This window comes from Entelurus aequoreus, linkage group LG04 (genome assembly GCF_033978785.1).
Source record: "Entelurus aequoreus isolate RoL-2023_Sb linkage group LG04, RoL_Eaeq_v1.1, whole genome shotgun sequence".
In the NCBI taxonomy this organism is placed as follows: domain Eukaryota; kingdom Metazoa; phylum Chordata; class Actinopteri; order Syngnathiformes; family Syngnathidae; genus Entelurus; species Entelurus aequoreus.
This window is the reverse complement of record NC_084734.1, coordinates 44,932,251-44,952,605: the sequence shown is the minus strand read 5'-3', so window position 1 is coordinate 44,952,605 and position 20,355 is coordinate 44,932,251. Positions and strand designations below refer to the sequence as shown.

The 20,355-nt window shown below is 39.5% G+C and overlaps 1 protein-coding gene across 1 annotated transcript in view; it reads right to left on the bottom strand.

The window, feature by feature from the left end:
• plcb1l (phospholipase C beta 1-like) overlaps window positions 1-20,355 on the bottom strand; it is a 283,584-nt gene that overhangs the window by 5,487 nt on the left and 257,742 nt on the right. The window contains 4 exon segments of the mRNA XM_062044959.1: window positions 18,460-18,546; window positions 19,210-19,267; window positions 19,671-19,760; window positions 19,845-19,921. Coding sequence (XP_061900943.1) covers window positions 18,460-18,546; window positions 19,210-19,267; window positions 19,671-19,760; window positions 19,845-19,921 — 312 coding nt within the window.

Sequence of the window (20,355 nt, the reverse complement as noted above, 5' to 3'; positions counted from 1 at the left end):
GCGAAAATAAAAAATAATACAGAAATGACAATGAGCATTATTACACTAAAAATGGAGCAATACAAATACCAATAGAAATAGCTCTATTGATAATGAACAATACCAATACTTTACCTTTATAATCAACAATACAGTTATTCAAATGCAACAATACATATACGTAATGATAACTTGAGATACGAAAGAATGCAGAAAAATGGGGGGGAAGAAAGAGAAGCAACCTACATTAACCTTGTAGATTGTTATAGTAACACTAGGTTGAGCTTTGTCAGTGTGCCATGTGTTATACCCAGTTTACCCTAGGGCAACAACATTAATATATGTTTGATGAAACGTGATTATGTGCATGAGTGTATATGTACATTATGTGTATATCTGTGTTTGTACAGTGAATGTATATGTACAGTATGTGTATATGTATGTTTGTACAGTGAATGTATATGTACAGTATGTGTATATGTATGTTTGTACAGTTAATGTATATGTACAGTATGTATATGTGTATGTTTGTATAATGAATGTGCGTGTGGATGTACGAACTTTGAGTGTGTAAATATGTACTGTATTTGTATATGTATGTGGGAGCGTAGGTACCTATGTATGTGTGTATGTATGTATGTGAGTATATGTGAATTTGCATGTACAATACATTTGACTCCCAGTGTGTGTGGGAGCCAGAGTACGGCCCCAGCCTCCCTGAGAGCCCAACCCACAAACAGTAGGTGTGGTGCCCAAGGAACCAGGGACCACCGCCCCCACGCAGCCAAGCCGGACAGTGACAAGAACCCCAGAGCCCGGCCCACCGCGCCACCCGCAAGGGCCAGCAGCAGGCCGCAGACAGACGCACCCGGCAGAGGACAAGGCACGAGAAAAGCAGGGGACAGCCAGACCCCGAGCCAGCGAGAGACCATACCCCACACGGGCAGAAAGGTCATTTTATTCTTGAAGTCGATGGTCTTGTCCAGACTCTCTACCAGACTTGCATTACTTCTTCTTCTTAACTCTGCTACCATTGACTATGCTAACACGCAGGTTGACACTAATACATTTAGAGTGCCACAAATACATATGGTTCGCCGCAAATAAATGCTGATTCTTGCCTGGACTCCTGACAGAACGATTGTTGCTAGACACATGACAGGCTCTTTGGAAAGGAGGAATGCTGCGTGCCTGGCGACCCTGTCAGTCGGGGACATTGAAGATATCTACCTATTCAAAATCATGATAAGAGGACATCTGCTGATTGAAGTAAGCCTTGCCCTGGTGTATCGACAAATTGGAAGATCCTGGCAGCTGTTCAAGGTACCCCAAAAATGCCACACATGATTGGAGGATGGGCAGAGCAGTGGGCACTCAGACTTTTGTAATTTTGAACTAAATCGCAAACTGGATAGCATCTCGGAAAACTCGTCTGCTATGCATGGCTAAGTATGACAACGAGATTCTCCTAAAAGGACAGTGTGGCCAAGATGCTACAAACGCCTTCTCTCTCTCTCTCATAGACACACACCTGTTGTTTGCTGACTTTTGTTGGACTAATTGGCTGTGTTATCGTGTTTGCGAGAGCATCAAGGTCAAGGAACTCTGCAGACTTACACACCCACAAAAAAATCATCCACAGGAAATACACACCACACACACATACTCCACCTACGACATCTCACGCCTGTATTGCTTCAACCCAAGTGATATGACGGAAAACGGAGAAGCGCCCTGATGGCGGCAGCTTCAGCACAGAAGCCCACCCATCCACCCTTGTTGCAAGTCTACAGTTGTATGTCGTAATATGTATACAGTATGTGCCTGGTCTCAAAATAAATACATTTGGATCGTCTCAAATTAATGTTGATTGCCAAAAATAAGAGGATCCCTACATTAAAAATGGATCCCTACAAATAAGATTGGCTCTCCACAAATTAAAGTGGATCACCACAAATAAACTTTGATTGCCACAAATAAATGTGGATCGCCAAAAATACATTTGTATACCGCCCCACCGCGCGACCCCGAGAGGGACAAGTGGTAGAAATGGATGGATGGATGGTACTGTCTGCGAATGTAGCTTGTCGTTACAACTCCGTACAGTAGATGGCACCCTAACTCACCTCATAAGTACCTTTTTGAAAAATAAGAAAACAAAGTGAGAGGGATCTAAATTTAGCGAGTAATCAGACCCCTCTAGATCGTCTTTCAAAATAGCGACAAATCAAGCGTTTTTCTTGGTCTTATTTGACAAATTCTGAGAATAAGATGACAGCAGGTATTGCTCCTCAAGGAGCAGCAGATCCTGCAGGACAAACAAGCAAGTCAAAGTTATTTTTAACCGGCACAAACATGGCGCGTGTGAACACTGCCCTAAAATGTATCTTGTCTTAGAATAATGAGGTGTTTCCTGTCCTTGATGGAAGCGTGGAAGTGTTTTCTCGCAGGCGCTGAGGCCCCCCCCGTGATTACACATGACAGGATTGATTTCATTGTGAGCCAATAATTGCTGCAATGCTGATTTCTCTCTTTAACTACGCCAGCGGCTCCCGAGGGAGCGCCGTAATTAAAAGAGCTGCAGCTAAGACGAATGGTGTCAGAATAGCACACGTAACTCAGTGAGGTGACATCCAAAACACAGCAGAGCTCTTCTTGCTTATATCTGGGATCCACAATGCATCTGATCAGTGTGGCATCTTTAAAAACCCTAAAACCATTAACCTGTGAGGTCAAAGTGCACAACAATAGTCCAATTAGAAAACGTTCCACATAACCTTTTTCTCCACTAAAACGCTCGGACTGTTCCGGAACATTTACAAGAACATTCAAAGCAAAGTGGGAAAGTCTAGGAGTGACTTTCCCGCGCTTCCAGTTACAATTGACTTAAAGAGATTTATGAGCACATCCTGAGCCAGAGAGATAGTGGTGCACGTAACGGACGATTACACTGGCAGTTAGCGCAATCACATTAAGGAGATAGGACGAGAATTTTTTTGCTATTCCGGAAGGTGGATCTTCTATGCAATTTTAGGACCATCATTACTTCACTTTGTCACAGCTTGTTCATGCTACATGAACAACTACATAACATCAGATGTGTGATTATCACCCGTTTACTTAAATAATCTTGATATTAAATAAATGACTATAAACATTGTACGGGGTGGAAGACACCCACCATGTGTCCCTTTGCACATTTAGAAGATTTTTTCACAGTTAAGAGTATTAAGTGGCGCTACCTAGTTGGGAAGATGGTAAATTACAGTGTCATTAGCTCATCAACCCCTGTAAGTAAAGTGTTAAAGTATGTTTAAAAAAGTATACAGAGAAAAAAAAAACATGGGGATTTTGAATAAAATACATAAACAAAGATTCTGATACATACGTCATACATCTACAATACATCTTATTATCAGGTGTTGGTGTAATTATTAGGGCTGTCAGAGTTATTAATGCGATAATTCCGCGTAAGTTCTTTGGCGGTGCAAATGTTTTTGATGGGAGATTAACGTGCACGCATCCATTCTGATCCTTGGGCCATTCCGTAGCGTGGGAAACTGTAGCTGCGTTCACTATAGTTACTGATGAGCTACAAGCGGGAAAATAGAGGGCAAAAATGGACAAAGAAAGTGGTACCTTATGGTAAGCCCAGGTCCAAAGCAATGGCAAGTCGTTCTCCCAACAAGATAAAACCTTTTCTTATTCACGATCAACATGAGACGTCACATTGGAGCAACAGCCTGCTGCCGAGCTTACATTCAAAGAGGTCGATCAAGCTTCACTTCCGTGTTTTCGTTAGTTTAGTGCATAAATAACATCAAATTGTTAAGTTTGTTACTGTGACTGGTTTAGTAAGATGGCATAGAAGCTCAGCAGAAAAGAAAGACATTTGGCAGTCTCAATCAATCAATCAATCAATGTTTATTTATATAGCCCTAAATCACAAGTGTCTCAAAGGGCTGTACAAGCCACAACGACATCCTCGGTGTCGAGTGGGTCTGACATAATATTGTGAAAGTCCAACACATCAGCGAAAGTCCAGTCCATGGTGGGGCCAGCGGGAACCATCCCGAGCGGAGACGGGTCAGCAGCCTCGAGTCCCTTCTTTATCGGAGACTTTCACCCCGCGTAAACATGTCACGATACCTCTTCTCAAACCCATTGCATACTTCCGGCTTCACAATAACAGCGCTGCGCATCACATTGGGTCTGACTAACATTACAAAATGAAAAATCGTCTTACATAACGATCATGTTTTGTAAATTAATCTGTGATATTTCTACCTAAAGAATGGATGTATATCAATAAAGGAATAGGAATACGACATTTTATGGCAGATTGATTGATTGCAGATCTCTAATGACATGTTCTAGTTGATAGTCCTCAACTACAGAATGTTAAAGGCCTACTGAAATTTTTTTTTTAAATTTAAACAGGGATAGAAGATCCATTCTATGTGTCATACTTGATCATTTCGTGATATTGCCATATTTTTGCTGAAAGGATTTAGTAGAGAACATCGATGATAAAGTTCGCAACTTTTGGTCGCTGATAAAAAAAGCCTTGCCTGTACCGGAAGTAGCGTGACGTCGCAGGTTGAAAGGCTCCTCACATTTCCCCAATGTTTACACCAGCAGCGAGAGCGATTCGGACCGAGAAAGCAACGATTACCCCATTAATTTGAGCGAGGATGAAATATTTGTGGATGAGGAACGTGAGAGTGAAGGACTAGAGTGCAGTGCAGGACGTATCTTTTTTCGCTCTGACCGTAACTTAGGTAAAAGGGCTCATTGGATTCCACACTTTCTCCTTTTTCTATTGTGGATCACAGATTTGTATTTTAAACCACCTCGGATACTATATCCTCTTGAAAATGAGAGTCGAGAACGCGAACTGGACATTCACAGTGACTTTTATCTCCACGACAATACATCGGTGAAGCACTTTAGCTACAGAGCTAACGTGATAACATCGTGCTTAAATGCAGATAGAAACAAAATAAATAAGCCCCTGACTAGAAGGATAGACAGAAGATCAACAATACTACTATCAGGAGACACCGAACCAAACACTGGACCTGTAACCACACGGTTAATGCTGTGCCGCCTGTCGAAGCCTAGCAATGCTGTTGCTAACGACACCATTGAAGCTAACTTAGCTAAGGGACCTGGTCAGAGCTATGATAAAAACATTAGCGCTCCACCTACGCCAGCCCTCATCTGCTCATCAACACCCGTGCTCACCTGCGTTCCAGCGATAGACGGCGCGACGAAGGACTTCACCCGATCATCGATGCGGTCGGCGGCTAGCGTCGGATAGCGCGTCTGCTATCCAACTCAAAGTCCTCCTGGTTGTGTTGCTGCAGCCAGCCGCTAATACACCGATCCCACCGACAGCTTTCTTCTTTGCAGTCTCCATTGTTCATTAAACAAATTGTAAAAGATTCACCAACACAGATGTCCAGAATACTGTGGAATTTTGCGATGAAAACAGAGCTGTTTGTATTGTGATACAATGTGTCCGAATACTTCCGCTTCAACCATTGACGTCATGCGCATACGTCATCATACATAGACGTTTTCAACCGGAAGTTTCCCGGGAAATTTAAAATTGCACTTTATAAGTTAACCCGCCCGTATTGGCATGTGTTGCAATGTTAAGATTTCATCATTGATATATAAACTATCAGACTGCGTGGTCGGTAGTAGTGGGTTTTAGTAGGCCTTTAAGCAGGCTGAACATTACCCTTTATTACTAAATAGTAGTTGTGGAGGAGGGTGTGATCGGCGCGCCTCCTGCAGGAATGGGGTGTGTATGGCCCGGCCTCGAAGCCAGCAGCAGGTGAGTAGATTGCCCAGCTGGGGCTGATTATCTAATCACCTGCCGCCCTTATTAGCAGCAGCCGGACCGAGACACGTGTTGGAGTTGGAGTTGCTGGTGAGCAGATGCATGGACACACACACGCCGGGAAGACACGCTAGAGAGACTGGAAAGTCGCAGAGCAGAGTGCTGTTGCTGTGTGTGAGCAAAATAAAACAATTGTCAAACCTGACTACCGGGCGTACAGGAGGATCTGTCGTGATCAGGGGAACCCACGGGAGGGCAACCTCCACAGTAGTGGCGTCAGAAAAAAAAAGTTTTTGAATGAATCACGATTTTATTTGAAACGATTCTTAATCAATGTTTTAAATGTGTCCTGCCCAACCAGGCAAATCATATTGTTGATGTACAAAACCCAAAACCAGTTAAGTTGGCACTTTGTGTAAATTGTAAATAAAAACAAAATACAATGATTTGAAAATCCTTTTCAACCTATATTCAATTGAATAGATTGCAAAGACAAGATACTTACTGTTAGAACTGGAAAACTTTATCTTTTGCAAATATTAGCTCATTTGTAATTTTATGCCTTTGACATGTTTCAAAAAAGCTGGCACAAGTGGCAAAAAAGACTGAGAAAGTTGAGGAATGCTCATCAGACATTTATTTGGAACATCCCACAGGTGAACAGGCTAATTGGGAACAGGTGGGTGCCATGATTGGGTATAAAAGTAGCTTCCATGATATACTCAGTCATTCACAAACAAGGATGGGGCGAAGGTCAACACTTTGTGAACAAATGCGTGAGTAAATTGTCTAACAGTTTAAAAACAACATTTCTCAACGAGCTATTGCAAGGAATTTAGGGATTTCACCATTTACGCTTCGTAATATCATCAAAAGTTTCAGGGAATCTGGAGAAATCACTGCACGTAAACTGCAGGGCCGAAAACCAACATTGAATGCCCGTAACCTTTGATCCCTTAGGCCCTACTGCATCAAAAAGTAACATCAGTGTGTAAAAAAATATTACCACATGGTCTCAGGAACACTTAAAAAAAACACTGTCAGTACCTACAGTTGGTCGCTATATCTCTAAGTGCAAGTTAAAACTCTACTACGCAAAGCCAAAGCCATTCATCAACAACACCCAGAAACGCCGCCGGCTTGGCTGGGCCCGAGCTCATCTAAGATGGACTGATGCAAAGTGGAAAAGTGCTCTGTGGTCTGAAGAGTCTACATTTAAAATTGTTTTTGGAAACTGTGGACGTTGTGTTCTCCAGACCAAAGAGGAAAAGAACCATCCGTACTGTTATAGGCACAGAGTTCAAAAGCCAGCATCTGTGATGGTATGGGGGTGTATTAGTGCCCAATGTATGGGTAACTTACACATCTGTGAAGGCACCATTAATGATGAAAGGTACATACAGGTTTTGGAGCAACATACTGTATGTTGCCATCCAAGCAACGTCTTTCTCATCGACGCCCCTGCTTATTTCAGCAAGACAATGCCAAGCCACATTCTGCACGTGTTACAACAGCGTGGCTTTGTAGTAAAAGAGTGCAGGTACTAGACTGGCCTGCCTGTAGTCCAGACATGTCTCCCATTGAAAATGTGTGGCGCATTATGAAGCATAAAAAACGACAATGGAGACCCCGGACTGTTGAACAACTTAAGCTGTACATCAAGCAAGAATGGGAAATAATTCCACCTGAAAAGCTTAAAAAATTGGTCTCCGCAGTTCCAAAACGTTTACTGAGTGTTGTTAAAAGGAAAAGCCATGTAACACAGTGGTAAAAATGCCCCTGTGCCAACTTTTTTGCAATGTGTTGCTGCCATTAAATTCTAAGTTAATGATTATTTGCAAAAAAAATTAAGTTCAGTTGAATATAAGTTGAAAAGCATTTGCAAATCATTGTATTCTGTTTTTATTTACGATTTACATAACGTGCAAACTTCACTGGTTTTGGGTTTTGTACATTACCCAAAATGCTTAGCGGTGAAAACAGGAACTACTAGTAGGTCTGAGCTAATTGTGTCGTTTGAGTTGATATATTGTCACATGTTGTTTTTCATGCTTCGTCTACACAAGAAACAAACATACCCTTTAAAAAGAGTGCAAAAAAATGTATACAATTTATTTTTGCTAGTAATGAGCAAAAAAATCTGCCAAAGGAACAAGTCAAAATTGTCTTGGTAAGATTTCTTGAAATAACACATTATATTTAAGCTTTAAAAGCTTAAAAGTGATCTTGAAATTATCAATTAAAACTAGAGATGTCCGATAATGGCTTTTTTACCGATATCCGATATTCCGATATTGTCCAACTCTTAATTACCGATACCGATGTCAACCGATACCGATATATACAGTCGTGGAATTAACACATTATTATGCCTAATTTTGTTCTGATGCCCCGCTGGATGCATTAAACAATGTAACAAGGTTTTCCAAGATAAATCAACTCAAGTTATGGAAAAAAATGCCAACATGGCACTGCCATATTTATTATTGAAGTCACAAAGTGCATTCCTTTTTTTTCAACATGCCTCAAAACAATAACAGTGCAATACTTTTTCATAACATGGTCACTACTGCCTAGTTTCTCTTGTTATATTCTTATTTTACTGTTATATTTTTCTTCTCATTGTTGCTTTTTATTTTTATTCTTATTGTAATATTTTTGTATTCTGTTTCCATTTATACCCCTATTATTTACTTGTTACTTTTTAAATTCGATCTCAATTCTGTACACTGCTGCTGGAATTTTAATTTTCCTGAGGGAACTTTCCTGAAGGAATCAATAAAGTACTATCTATCCAAAAAGCAGCTTGGAATTTGGGACATGCGCTCCCTGAGAGAGACTATAAGAGGTTGAGGTGGGCGGGTAGGGGTTAGCGAGGGGTTTATATTGTAGCATCCCGGAAGAGTTAGTACTACAAGGGATTCTGGGTATTTGTTCTGTTGTGTTTATGTTCGTGTTACGGTGCGGATGTACTCCCGAAATGTGTTTGTCATTCTTGTTCGGTGTGGGTTCACAGTGTGGCGCATATTTGTAACAGTGTTAAAGTTGTTTATACGGCCTCCCTCAGTGTGACCTGTATGGCTGTTGAACAAGTATTTACTACATCAATTCGTAATGAGGGGTAAAGCCGGTAGATATTATGTGACTGGGATGGCATGCACGTACAGGAAGTGCCTTAAGGTTTATTGTCTCTCTGTAGCTCTCCCTACGTCCGTGTACACAGCGGCGTTTAAAAACGTCATACATTTTACTTTTAAAAACCGATACCGATAATTTCCGATATTACATTTTAAAGCACTTATCGACCGATATCGGGCTGCCGATATTATCGGACATCCCTAATTAAAACATATTATTGGTTCGGATTAAGCACTCTTTTTCTAATCTTCGACATATTTTCAATATATTGTATGATGTGCACTGAAGAGGCAGTGATATTAATGGATTAATGGAATGATCTATTTTAGGTCCTGGAGAGATTAGGCTTTGGTAACAGTTTTATTTCAGGGATTAAGCTCCTATATTCATTTCTTGAGGCCTCGGTCAGGACAAATAATATTCAATTAGAATATATTCACCTTTAGTGTTCCACATGGCAAGGCTGCCCCCTGAGCCCATTGCTTTTTGCTCTTGCCGTTGAGCCTTTGTTTAACAGCGCTCCGTACCAACCCGCTTATTACGGGCGTATGTAGACACAAAGTGCAGGTGTACGTCTCTTTCTATGCAGATGACATCCTTGTATATGTTTCGATCCCAGCTGCCTAAAATACACTCAGAAATATAATTTTGGACATGTGTCTGGCTACAAATTGAACTTGGGTAAAAGTGAAATATTTCCTATTAATTCTGCTGCTAAGAAATATACTCTGCACAATTTGCCCTTTAAAATTGCCTCACAAAGTTTCACATACTTGGGCATCCAGATCACACATACGCTTGCAGAGCTTTATAAAACCAACTTTGTTGCATTGTTGTCCAAAATCCAGGGAAATGTTGTTCCCTGGTCCTCACTTAATTTATCTCTTTTGGCTTGTGTCAACTCTGTTAAAATTAATGTACTTTCCTATTTGTTCCAGTGTATACCACTTTTCTCCCTCAGTCCTTCTTCCGTAAATTAGATTAGATTTTTTAACAAAAGGACTCACAGAAGGTTTTACTACTGGCCAACCAACATTAAAGTTCTTAAATATTGGCTGCAATATGAAGCATTTGAGCCCACCCCTGTTATGGCTGGTTATGGAGGCTAACTCAACGAAACCAGTATCTCTTAGGGGTCTGGTTCACTCTCCTATCCACTCTTCTACTTACGCTTTTATGAAAAATCCAATCGTAAAAACCTCATTCAGAATTTGGGTCCAGTATAAGCGCTATTTTGGCTTACAGACTATTGCTAGTCTTGCACCTATCACTGCTAAACATGCTTTTCCTTCCTCTCTTGTCGATAGTGCCTTTTTAAGATGGTCAAGTCTGGGATCAACAAAATTAAAGATTTTTACATTGACAACATTTTTGCCTTTTTCCAGCAACTTTGTGATACAATTTCACTCCCGAATCAATTTTTTTTTTTACATATGTACAGAGCCGCAGTTTTTTCATAATACTTTTCTCAGGTTTTCAAACTTACCACCTGGCACAAATTTGGATGTTTTTTTAAAAACACTTCCTACTTCAAAATGATTAATAACACATATTTACAACCAAATTTTTCATTTACGCCCTGAATCTTTGAATTCAATTAAGTCACTTTGGGAGGGTGACTTAGGATAGACCCTATATTGAGGAGAGCTGGACAGAGATTTCAAGTAGAGTTCAAAAGTGTTCTACTAGTGCTAAACACAGCCCCATTCAATACAGGCTAATACACCATACCTATTATACCAAGGTCCGGCTGGCTGTATGTATGAAGAAGTATGAAGGAATATCGGTATGATGTGATCGGTGCCAAAAGTCTCCAGCTAACTTAATGCATATGTTTTGGTTTTGCCCATCCCTGTGCAATTATCGGACTGACATTTTTAATACTTTGTCTTTGGTAATTAGCGAAAAGATTAAACCGAATCCTCTAAGTGGACTATTTGGGGTAACCCCTCTGTCATCTTCCCTTGGCAAATCCAAAAAAACTTGGTAGCATTTACTACTTTGTTGGCTGGAAGACTCATTGTGGTAAATTGGAAAGCAACAGCGCCTCCTCGCAACACTTTCTGGATTAAAGATATTCTTTACTTTCTCAAACTGGAGAGAATTAGGCTGACATTGAACGGTCGTTCTGTAAAGTTTCAGGAAGTATGGGGTGGTTTCCGAAATATATAAACGAGACTGATCTCAAATTGAACTCCGATTGAAAAGTAATTGAAAGGTAGAACATTGATGAGCCTTTTGTCTGCTTTTGTGTACTGCTGCACCGTGTTGGGGACATTCAGGAGTGCAGTTCTCTGTGGCTTCATGTCAATATTTGCTTGTTACTTATTTGACTGATGAATGTTTTTTTTATTTTCAAATGTATTCTTTTTAATGTATCTTATATACAATTTTTGTGGGTTACTTGTTGGGAGAGAAAAAAGAACATTTAACATGTGTTTATTTGTTTTTCTGGACTGTATATGTCAAAAATCCTATAAACACATATTAAAAAAACAACAACCTTATGATGAGTTACACTTACTAGTATTGTGAAGTTTTGTGTCTTATAACAAACTTGTGATGCCCAAAACTAGTGTATTTTTCCACAGAAGATGTAATGCCTAAAAACAAGTTCTTATGTCTAACTGAAAAATTACTATTCAGGAAATTGTGACTTGTATTAAGTTTGTTTAGATATTTTGACTAGAAATTTAAAATATATACTTGGCGAGATTGTGAGTTTGTCCAGTGTACATTTTGATTAAAGAGTTGACGTGCGTGTTGAGGGCTACTTTAAGACAAGTTCCATTGGCGAAAATGACGCTGATTTGTCAAAATATGCGGGGAAGTTGGGGGCATTAGTCAGAGTTGTAAGGTCACGCATAATTTGTGAGGATTGTTTGAATTTGTGTTAATTGGTGCGATCGTCACATTGTGAAATCATGGAGGCACTGCAATTAAAATTGTAATTTATTTAAATCTTAAGTGTTGTATGTATGTCCACAAAATTGAAGAATTGTTGAATTTACAAATAAAAACATTTCTATACATTTATGAAGTGATACAATTGTAAATGTTTAGGTGTGATAGACAATTTGGGATTTTGTTTATATTATACTTAACAAGTTTTTTTTAATTTTTGCTGACCTTCAAAATAAAGGTGTATGCAGTAAAATGTGAAAACCTCTCCTGAGCAGGAAGTTGTGTGTCTTTGTGTGGAATTTTGTCCTGAAGTTGTGTGCTGCTGATTTTTGAATCGCAGCATCTGAAGGTCACCTTGAACCCCTCCCACCCGCACTGTCCCCTTCCTCCCTCCCCGTGTCTTGCTTTCTGAGCGGCTCTCACCGAGCGGACATCCAGCATATCACCAGCAGATGGCTAAAAATGCACTGAGAATCGTCTCTCCCTGCCCATTCTGTTGCACCACACATGACCTACTTAGGGGGTGGGAAAATCTGCACCCCATCCCCACCATGCACACCGTGTGTGTGTGTGTGTGTCTGTGTGTGTGTGTGTCAATGTTCACTTGCAACAGCCCCTGATCAAAACTGTCATATTTCTTCCATCTGATGACACCCTGGCATATGCCAAGGAGGAGAGGGAGGTGTGACGACCACAGGGGGCGAGAAATGTGAAGGAGTGTGTTTGTGTCATATTTATGATAAAAGAGGAGGGTCTCTATATGCATCAACATGAGCTAGCAATGCAGAGTTGGACATAAACTATTAGAACCTTTAATTCTAGTTTCCAGTGTACTGTAAATATTTTCAATATTTTTTTAAAGATTTTCCAGGGTACTGTGTATGTTTTTACGTTTCTAGGGAACTGTGTACATGTTTTAGTTTTTAAGAATGACCAGTGTACTGAATATATGTTCATTTTAACGTTTTTAAGCGATTCCAGTGTACTGTATATATGTTTTTTTTTTAAAGTTTTTAAGCAATTCCAGTGTACTGTATACAGTATATGTTTTTAAAAAAAAAAGTTTTTAAGAGATTACAGTGTACTATATATATGTTTTTAAACATTTTCAAGTTTACAGTGTACTGTATATAGGTATGTTTTAAAAGTTTTTAAGAGTTTTTCAGTGTACTGTATACAGTTATGTTTTTAAAGGTTTTGAGAGTTTCCATGGTACTGTATATAGGTATGTTTTTAAACAATTTTAAGAGTTCCAGGTTATTGTATACAGGTGTGTTTTTAAACCTCTTTAAGAGTTTCCACTGTACTGAATACAGGTATGTTTGTAAATGATTTAAAGAGTTTCCAGTGTACTCTGAAGGTATGTTTTTAAACGTTAAGAGTTTCCATTGTACTGTAATTAGGTATGTTTTTAAACATTTTTAAGAGTTTCCAGGGTACTGCATAAGTTTTTAGTTGTTAATAAACTTTAAAGGCATTCATATGTCCAACCATAGAAAAAAGTTAGCCTGTTAATTCCTAGTTTGGATTTAGTTTCACACTGGATGCTCACCAAACCATCCCTCATCCATCTCTGAAGACTTTACTGTCAACAAATCGTGTGTGTGTGCGCGTGTGTGTGTGTGTGAGTGCGCGCACGTGCAGCGCGCCCTGCTAGTGCCTAAAATACAACAGCGCGTGACCTTCTTCACCGGCTGTCCTCGTTCTGAGGCGCTGTCGAGGGAAAGGAAAGAACCTCATAGGAACCTAAATTAATTCTTTGCTTTGAGTCCTGACATGACATTACGTCTAATGAATTCATTTGGAAATTAGAATAATTAATTAAATGAATTAAAATAAATATTTTACATAATACAAATAAATTAAATAATCTGATTTTAAAATGTGATATAATTGAATAAAATTTTTTTAAAATACACTCACGGTACACTTCATTAGGCAAACCTGAGATTCAATACAGAAGATGCAGACATTGTGTATTCATTCATTGATATTATGGGTTGTTTTTTTTTACAAAAATGCAAATAGTCCAAATACTATAAATATTCTCATGATTATTTTTTATAAAGACAGACTTTTGGTTACAACTCTTGTTAGTGGTAGTTGGCGTACCTAACAAAGTCTCTGATCAGTGCATTACCGCCATAAAATACGTCAATATCCCCTCGTGTCCTAACAGTATTTCTTAATTCTGAGGTGGCGTCATGTCTTGTCCAAACACCTTTCAACCAGGCAGAACATACAAAAACAAAAACACAGTCACATATTGTGTGCACCTTACCGTGCACACAACATGCACGCGTGGCATAAAGTGGACAGGATCAATTAAGAGAGACACTTTCTTCTTCATTGATATTCTCCTTGCAATGTCACTCATAAATATGAAAATCACCTGCAGCACTGGAAGAGACCAACGCTTATTGAAGCAGAAGCTTCCCAGTGTGTGTGTGTGTGTGTGTGTGTGTGTGTGTGTGTGTGTGTGTGTGTGTGTGTGCACCTTTTGCTTTCTCAGAATGTCCTACTCAGCAGCAGGAATGTAGGGAAAAAAGAATTATTCCCACCGTTAAAGGAGAGCACGTCTCAATCTGAATGCTTTCAATGTAGCGTTTGTAATGTTTGCTTGTTGTCACGGAGATAAAACGACATGCATTGATCGTATTTGGGCTGAGACTTTGTATGTGTAAGCAACTATAAATATTTGATATGTATTTATATTGACAAATGTGCTGTTTTTAACTGTAATATTTTTTCATTTAAGAACATTTTTTTTTAATGTCTAGCTTGTGTGCTACTGTGTGCTTAGCTGTTGTGTAGCTGCTAGCTCCAAATTTGCCTTTAGCGTACCATGTTTACCAGTGGAGGCTCCTCCATAGAGGTGGAGGAGGCCTGGCCTCCCCAATAATTTGAGAGAAGAGAGAGATTTAAAAAAAACAATAAATATATTTATTTTATTTATTTATTTTAACAAAAAACATATTTTTTATTTTTTATATTCATATTATTTTAGTTTTGTTCATAAATCTAAATGTTCCCATGGCTAAAACCCAATATTGCAATTGTAAAGCAACAGGCCAGATTTTCCTATCAGTTTGTATTAAGGGAGGCCAGGCCTCCCCTAGGAAATTAGCTTCTCATAGAAGTCAATGTAATGCATGCTTTTTCATGCCAATATGTGATTGGCCAGATCACTGAAAATGGGTGGGCAACGGAGGCCTGGCCTCACCATGCATTGTGTCCAGGGCTGAAAGATTGACATTTTGTTCGTCCAATCACATGCTACTGGTTCATTTGGAATCAATCCTTTCCTTTCCTAATCAACACAGAAGCCATTTTGAGAATTCGCCAGCCACTTCAGTCAAACAAACACTCGCCATAGTGGCTACGAGTGTCCTATCAACTTGTGCTTTTCAGGAAATTTAGAGAACACCCCTGGCTATCATCCGTGAAGTTTATAGCTCATATAGCCAAATACTTTTGCTTAAAACGACCTCGGAAATCGGCGAGATTCTGGCGCAATTTGAGATCTTTTGTACTTTTTTTTTAATTGTTGAAGGGAAACAAAAAGCAGAGACAAGACCGTTTTTGCAATCAACGTTACAGTTTTTTTTTAATCTGGGGATGGATGGCTGAGTTGGACACGTTCTGGATCCACACGACCTGTGAGTATTCTCACTACTTTGCTCTCAAGAAATTGCAGTACAATCTGAATTACTTTTTGGATGAACTGGGTGTCTACCAGTGTTACACCACTAGTTCTCAGTAGTAATAACACTCCATTTTGTCTGTGTTTCTCAGCAGATAAAGCCAACTGGAACCATATTTTTACATATTTTATATTAAATATATTGAATAAAACTACATATGATAAAGAAAGTGTTATCTTATCTTTTTTATATGCTAAACTTGATTAAATTGGTGATTACATGTTGAAGCTGTAGAAGAATGAAAAATGTAAGCTAAACAAAATTGTTTTTAACTACATAATTAAAATTCCTGCCTTTTACACATGTTCACTTGGCGTTTATATAACATCCAAATGTCATTTCTCAGCTTAATTATCAGGCAGGCTCATAGACTTACAGCAATGTAATTTCTTCAGGAAGGCACAAGGCTAAGCTCTGCACAATGAATTGCATCAGCAAGAACTTTCTGACTGTAGCTTACACTCCAAATAGTATGCCTTTGGCCAGCACAAAGACAGATAAGAGAACAGGGAACATTCCATCGCGAGTGAAGTGAGCAAGCGGAAAAAAATGGCCTCCTCAATTCTGGAAGTCACCAGCCTCCACTGATGTTTACCTTTTCCAAATGACCTGACTGAAATACAAGAAAAGAACTACCTTGTGTGCCTACCGGAAGACATTTAGACGTTAACTGGCTGTCCAGCTTTGCACAAGTAAACACGCTGCAGGACTGTGTGTATCGCAGATTTTACATGCAAGCTATTTACATATATTCATTTTTTTTGCTGATATCGGGCCCATATCAATATTGGATCGGGACAACACCTAACTATGACAACGCTACTAGGGACGACAAAAGCCAAAGAAAAAGCAAAATACATGAATATGTTGATTTGTTGATGCTCACTGAACTCTCGTCTTGTTTTCCCCCACATTTTGGTCAAATTCTATGCTTTTGTGTGCGTACCAGGTGTGCAGAGAATGTTCCTCAGAGAGAACTTCAGAAGCACACGTGCACAAGCGTTCATTATGTATGCAGAGCTCTGATGAGTAACCACATGCGCACTCGCACACGCACAATCACACGCACGCGCACAATGGATGTTTTTTTGCTGCCTTTCTGGGAATAGTGTGCGTGTGTGTGCATTATTGATGTGCACCCACCAGGCTGCGCTGATGTACATCAAAGTGTACGATGACGAAGGAACAGATCAGTGGACGCCACGCTGAGTTTTACAATCCTCCTAGATTGTCCTCAACATGTCAAGGTGGTCCCATGTAGATTCTTCCTGGTAGTTGCCCAAACAACGCTCACCCGCCCGTCCTTCCCGTGGACTCATGATTCATTCCGAATTAACAGATAGCACAAAGGATGGATGGAGGACAAGGGGAGGGGTGGTACTGTTCTACGTTGCCATGACGACCAGCACTCCTGCTTGTGTGTGTGCGTGCGTGATAAACGTGTGTGTGTGTGTGTCTGTGGAAGTTTCATTTGAGGCTAGCATCACAATCATACTCACATAATTGTAATTTGATAGAATTTTACCAACATTCCTTAATCTTCCAAGATGGCTGTCATCACATCTGATGTCTGAATTCTGGAGTAATTGTGTAATTTATGCTTTTTATTTGTTTATTTTTTTGCCCCACATGAAGGAGGGTGCATTCTCACTTTTTTGTCAACATAGACTGTGTGACCACTTGTTGCTGAGCTTCTTTTTACACTTGTACGACAATTGAGACAGCAAAAAGACACTACACAACTCCTTCAAAGTAAGAGCGGTTCAATTATTTTTACACTTTAAAGATTATGATTAAAGTACCAATGATTGTCACACACACACTAGATGTGGTGAAATTGCACGACAAGTGAGAATGCCAAAAAGAAACAGCACATAACGCCTTCAAAGTACAAGTGGTTAACTTCTTTTTACACTTGTACGACAAGTGAGAACGCCAAAAAGAAACCGCACACAACTCCTTTAAAGTAAGAGTGGTTCACTTCTTTTTACGCTTGTATGATCATTGAGAATGCCAAAAAGACACTGTACACAACTCCTTCAAAGTAAGAGCATTAACTTATTTTTACACTTGTACAACAACTGAGGTTTCGGGTGAAAAAATGGGAACTAATTCACTTTTAAGGTATACCTTTGTTGTCAAAGGGAAAGTGTTTTATCGTTTTTACGAGAGTGGTAAACTTCTTTTTACAGTGTCACAGTTGAGAACATAACAAAAAAAATCCCCTTTTTCATTAATGTTAAGACTGAGCATCTTATTGTTTTCGTGTATGGACATGAACAGTTATTAGCTTCCTTATGCACTTGTATATCAACTGATTTGTTGTCAAGTATTACTTTGTCACATTAGAGTTAGTACTGACCGTTTTATTGCTTTTATATCAGATCAAAAACACACACTTATTTTTACATTTTCTCACAAATAAAAAATGTTGACAAGTGACTCAAAACTTTGCCTGTAGTGTACAGTTAATACAGGTTTACCTCAGATGGCCACCGTTTGAGGCTGGAACAGACTATTTCTACTTCTATTACGTCCCATGATGAGAAACTAAAGTCATCTTCTAAAAATGCATTTGATTTGCCTGGAGAGCTCACAAACTAAACACCATCTGATATCAGATGGTAAACTGGCTGGTCCAAGGTCCCAAAGTGGTATGTGATGATGTCATTAATCAGACCGCTACCAATCTCCGGTAAAGGCTTGTACAATATGTCACGCGGCCTCTTATGGTAATTGCTGTGCCACATACTGTACATTGCTCTGCAGGTCAGGTATGTTATTACGTTAGTATGTTTTGTAATACCAGACTGCACTTGAGAGTGGTGATAAAAAAACATGATATTAAACTGACAAAACCAACTGTCAGATGTTTTTGCTTACTTTTGGCCTTTCGTCCAAAATCTGCTGGCGGATGTCCTTATGTTTCTCCTGCAGACGCTCCTGACGTTTACTCTGGGCGTCCTCCAGCTACACACGCGCACACACACACACACACGCACGCACACACACACATACGCACACACAAAGACACACACTGGAATGAGCTAATTCAAATATTGAACTATGATATTAAATATAATAATTTATTATTAAAAATAAATGCATTAATTTTATCATTGTATTATGACATATGAATTGTATTTATAATAAAAATAATTAACATTGTCTTTTCTTTTGGTGACATCACTAAGTACAAAAAATTAAGACAAACTTACCTCAATTCTATCTATCTATTCATTTATTTTTCAAAATAATTAGGAATGTATGATTTTTTAATATTATCTAAGGCAACTATTTTCCTTGATGTCTCGCCGATCATAGTATGTGTCCCAATATACAAAATTCCAAATAAAAAAAAAAATCAGAAGTATACAGTATGACCCAAATGACCAAATGATGGGACTTGGGGAAGGCATGGGGTTTTTTTTATGTGTTAAATGGTTATTAATATGTCACACATGTCTTTTCGCTATTATCATAACAGTCTAACTCTTGTATTGAATCTAATACAGGTGTACATAATGCAGTGTCTTCTTTATGCAGATTTATGATATGAGTGTAAAATGTCAATGATATGCAAAAGGGGGTATGCCCAAAGCATAAAAAAGTAAAAGAATGAATGAATCGTACCCGTTTTATGTACTGCACCACCTCATTGACAAATGATCTGTTTATCTCCAGCTTCTCTCTGCGGGGCACAAAGTGAGCATCAATTTAGCTTGCTTGTCTCTGGCGACATCTAGCGGATTTGTAAAGGAAGCACAGCAACACGCAAACAATGCCACTACATGCGCACACACATATTTGCACTCAGACACACAAACAAACACTCGCACACACACACACACACACACACACACACACACACACACACACACACACACACACACACACACACACACACACACACACACACACACACACACACACACACACACACACACACACACACACACACACACACACACACACACACACACACACACACACACACACACAAATGCAGAGGACAAATTTCACCACACCTAGTGTGTGCGTGACAATCATTGGTACTTTAACTTTAACTTTAACACACACACACACACACTCACTCCTCTGTGATGTTCTTGTCCTTGGACTTTGCTTCACTGATCTTCTCCTGTCTCTTCTTGTCCATTTTCTTCTTCAGGTCCTTCTTCTCCCTGAGCACAAAGACAAAGAAACGTGGGGTAATGAAGATGTTGGGTTTTAAGAGAGCGTGTGTGTGTTTGAGTGATGGATCTCACTTTTCGCAGATGTCCCTCAGCTTCTTGAGCTGTGCACTCTGGCACTCCTCGGCGAGGGCGGTCAGTTTCTCTACTAGCTGAGAGCAGGAAACAAAGCGAGATGTTGAATCGCGTCTTCTCTTTCTATCAGCATCAAAATATTGATTAACAATTATGAACTCTTTTAACTATTATGAACTGCTTTCTTCAGACAGCTTTTAAAGTAACAGGGAAGACCCCTGTCTGAAGAAGAGCAGTTTGAACCCAAACGTTTTTAAGTAACATTTTTGAAAAACTGTTTTTTTGTTTTTTTTTTTAACCCTCCTCTCTGAGCTGCCACCTTACCGTGGTAGAGGAGTTTGCGTGTCCCAATGATCCTAGGAGCTATGTTGTCCGGGGGCATAATTCCCCCTGGTAGGGTCTCCCAAGACAAACTGGTCCTAGGTGAGGGATCAGACAAAGAGCAGCTCGAAGACCTCAATGAAAAATAAAACCTATGGACCCAGATTTCCCTCGCCCGGACGCGGGTCAC